Source organism: Mercurialis annua, linkage group LG1-X, assembly GCF_937616625.2.
Source record: "Mercurialis annua linkage group LG1-X, ddMerAnnu1.2, whole genome shotgun sequence".
Lineage (NCBI taxonomy): Eukaryota > Viridiplantae > Streptophyta > Magnoliopsida > Malpighiales > Euphorbiaceae > Mercurialis > Mercurialis annua.
Window position 1 is genome coordinate 2,386,824 of NC_065570.1, and position 4,443 is coordinate 2,391,266.

Sequence of the window (4,443 nt, forward strand, 5' to 3'; positions counted from 1 at the left end):
GACTTCATCAATAATTTATTACCTTTCAGTGTTAGTCAACCCATTTAAATAATCTTTGAATTTTTAGTGATTAATTAATTGTACTGTACTTAATAATCGTATGATACAATGGTCAATCCAAACTTTATAAAATCCAAAAACCCGACGAAATACCCGAAACCCAGAAGCAAAAATAATCCAAGAAAACAGATAATCTACCACTAATCATCTTTAATTAACCCAAATCAACCTAATTAATCTTAATCAGCTGTAATCGTCATACCTCACCGGCGGAGATAAATCAATCTCTATCAAATTATCTTCTTCAACACAAAAACCCGAATCCAAATCCATACCCAAACCCGAATACTTCTTACCATTATTATTATCAAGAGCTATTTCAATCAACCACTCATTCTCCGGCGAGTCCCATTCTCCGGTCACCGAAAACCCACCGTCAGAGGAGGAATCCGAGTCCGTTTCCGGGTAGTACATTGACAAAGACGGGTACCGTTCCAATTCGGATCCATTATCTTCATCTTCTTCACATTCATAAATAATTTCCAACGGCGCTCTCACGTTCCATTCAACAAACGAATCTTCAAAATCGGGTGGGCATTCGACCCGTTTAACAAAATTTATTTCCTGTACGTCAAATTCAACAGATTCCAATTGGGTACCATTTTTTCCATCCGGGTTTTGGCTTTGGAGTCTCTGAACCGAGCCGAGACGGAGGAGGAAGAGGAGGAGGACGGCGGTGATGAGCGGCACCGGAGATAAAAAGAATTTGAAGGGTTGCGGTGAATATAAGAGAATTAGAGTGTAAAGAGTGATAATGCATGAGAATAATGGATTGTTTGAGAGTGTCATGAGATTGAAATTGGAATTGAAATGAAATTGAGATGAAATGTAATTGAGGAATTGGCCTGGAATTTCATTTGGTTTCATGAAGAGGAATGATCTGAAGAAGAGCGTGCATGCAAAAAGGGGTTTAAGAGAGGGATTGGGTCGGGTGGGTTTCTTTTTCAGGGGTGGAGTGCGTAAGAGAGAGGCATGGAATGGAATATTAAAAGAAATATTATATAGTAATATTTTAATTTTTAAGAATATGCAAATAAATATTTTTAGTCATTTTTTGAGTATTAATATAGTAAATAAAAAATAATCTCCATGTTTATTAAAATTTGCTACAATTGTAATAAAAATAATGATATTGTGTATAAATGGCACAATTTTCTATATACAATCGACTTTCTCATATATAATATATTTAACAGATTAATAATTTGATAAAAGTATTAATTATTTTACATATTTATTCATTATTAGTCACTAATTATTTATATAGAAATAACTAAAGTATTGGAGCCAACATTATTTATTGTATTGAGAAGCCAAATCGCAGTATGAATTGTAAGAAGACAATTTTTAAAAGTTGGGAAGATATATCAAAATATATATAAAAAAAATTAGTACTAATACTATAACTTTAAAAATTGGAGGGCTAGGCCACTCGAGTCCCCTAGCTCCGTCGTTGATAGCCGTATTTTACTTTAATAGGATGATAAAATAAAAAACTTTTGTTATATATAAGTTGGTAAAATACAATTCAATTAAATAAATAATTTTTTGTGACGATGAAATAGATTTAGTTAGTTTTTCTTAAGCATAATTTTAATATTACGTTCACAAATGCAAAATACTTGAGATATATTAATTTCATATCTTATAATTTTTTTTCCATAAATTCAAAAGAAAATACTTATTTAAAACACTTATTTAAAAGAAAATAAAAGTTAATGGAGTAAAATTGTAAATTCAGAAGTGCACATATTACAAAAGTAAATTTCCGTAGAAAAAAGAAGGGATTTTTGATTAGTGTTTCCTTTGTACAATTAACGAGATGACCATCTTTTTGAGGTAATCATTGTTTATGATGATAAAATCAACCATTAACAGTCCCAAAACAGAAAGTTTTACTGTTTATTCATGCATTTGGTTTCATTATCAAACTCAGTATGTAAATTCAGAGTGTCATTACGTGCACTTTTAGTTGATTAGTATTCAGGGTTTTCAAATCTCTCCATAGATGGAGCTAATCACCGTATTATTTAGTATATATTTTAGTTGACGATTATGCAAAGTAATTTTTTTTATATAATTGGGGAGGGGGAGCGCTTGTGGGAGTAATCGAACCCACGACGTAGCAGTTTGCTGCTTAGCGCTTATACCATTTGAGCTATAACTCATTGGTAAAAAAGTAATTAAATTCAAACAAATAATTACCATATTTCATAAATTTGTACTTCAAAATCAATCAACTCATATTTATTTATGTCAATCAATTAATTAGAATGAGAAAGGCTACATTTACTTTATTTTTGACTTATTTTGTCCATTTAACTATTGAATAAATGTGATGAAAATTCATTCAACGGTGATAAGTGAACAAAGTAAGATTTATTGTGTAAAAACATAATAACCATAGTACTATCTAATTTTATGTCAATTAACCTTCAAATCATGTAAAATAAATGGGTTAGCAAGCCACATAGACGAAATTTTGAGATAAATTAACTTCAAATTTAGCAATATTATTCATAATTAATGAAAATAAACTAAATGTGAATTAATCAATTTTGGCGACCTTTTATTTAATTAATCTCCATGGACATTTGGGAAATGGATAACCATAGTACAATCATATTTGCTAGATTTTATATCTTTATTTGATTTTTCTCTTTACATTCACTTTTGCAACAAAAATCCTTTTCTTGTTTATCTTTCTTTCTTTTGATGCCCTTGAAGGTATCAAACTTCTTTTTCTCTAAGTGGGCAATTGTCTTGTAATGCTGGGGACATTTTGATAGATTGTTGTGCACTTGTCTCATTTTTAGGTCTTTTTGCCATTCTTCCATGACTTGTCTTAGGTGTTTTTTTATCAACTTTTTCAAGTGATTTTATTGTACATGCCAAAGTTGCCATGAGCAACATAATTTTCAATTTGTTTTAACATAATTTTCTAATTCAAACAAATTTATCGAGTCTATGGTTATTGAAGTACTAAAATTTTGAATACCGTTATAGGAGTTGTTGCTCTTAGAGTACACTAAATTTTCTCCTTAGTGAAGATAGAGATGTTGGACGGTTTTGGACCATATTTTTTGATTAGTTTACTGGATTTTGAAAATTAAATTTCGTTTTTTACACTTTAATTATAATTAAATGACATATAAGGTAACTAAAAAAAATCTTTACAGATGTCTGATTTTCCAACATTATCATTGACTCATTCGTTATTATCGAGAAGTCGTACTTTTTTATACTGTTTTTATTTCATCTAATGAAAGCTCAGCATTTGAAAAAAAAAATTGATTGATTTGTTAAAAGAAAGAATAGCAAAGAAAAAAATTTCAATGAATTTCATCGTTAAACTATCTAACTAGATGAATTTTGCAAATTTTAACATCATCTCCACCATTGTAGAACATCAACAATTCAATTAGGAAAATTGCAGACAAAGCCACATGCAATTCTTAAGAGCTAAAGCTGTATTTCCCAACAAGCAACCTGCTGACAGGTTAACAAGTAATTAATACGTACAAGTAAGTGAGTAACTAGATCGAGTCAATTAACGAGCTACTCAAAAAATACTCGAAATAGCCTCAATATTGAGAGTAGAGCTCGAAATTGAGCTACTCAAATTCATTACCGAGTCGAGGCTCTATAAACTCATTCTTTATAATTATATCTTTGTTTTTATATTAACATTCAATCTTTAAGTACTTTTATAAATAATCGAGTTGAATTGACAAGTCTCAATTATTCTACCGAATTTGAGCTCAAACTTTTAAAATAAAACTCAATCGAGTTCGAACTCGATCTTAACAATGTTTCAACTAGGCTCGATTTCACCTCTACGTACATGTAGCATAGGAGGCTGAATTACTACATTTGGTGGCTGGTCCAATGCAACTAAACAAGCACAATTTTAGTTAAACATAGCTAACGCATTAGCTAATTGTCCATGAACCAACAGGCATGAATGTGAAATAGCAACCTAATTCACGTGCTCAGTAGAAAAGTTGAGATGCCCCTCATAAAAAGCAATAACTTGATCATTGAAAAAGCAATTCAAGAAAAATAAAAATGCTAAAAGAAAATAAAAAAGTTATTAGCTTTTATGCTCTGACTCTAAGGTTATAAAAGTAAGAAATCTCTCTCGACCATTACAAGATGGTGATATGGACCGACACCACTAAATATGATAGCTTGAGTTTCAAGAAAATAATGCAGAAGAATGATTGAATTTGAGCATAAGAGAAGGTTGAATTTCAGGGAATATGGATATGGTCCCAGAAAAAGATTTCATGATGTATGGGTTAAAAGCATAATAATATCTGATATGGATAAGGTAAATGAAGAATTTTATGGAGCAAGGTAAAGATAATAGCTATAAATTAA

The 4,443-nt window shown here is 30.5% G+C and overlaps 1 protein-coding gene across 1 annotated transcript; it reads right to left on the reverse strand.

The window, feature by feature from the left end:
- LOC126664503 (uncharacterized) lies at positions 1-1,018 on the reverse strand. Its single transcript, XM_050356907.1, has one exon. The coding sequence runs from the start codon at positions 925-927 to the stop codon at positions 244-246; it is 684 nt and encodes a 227-aa protein (XP_050212864.1). The 5' UTR covers positions 928-1,018; the 3' UTR covers positions 1-243.
- Between the last annotated feature and the right edge of the window lie 3,425 nt (positions 1,019-4,443).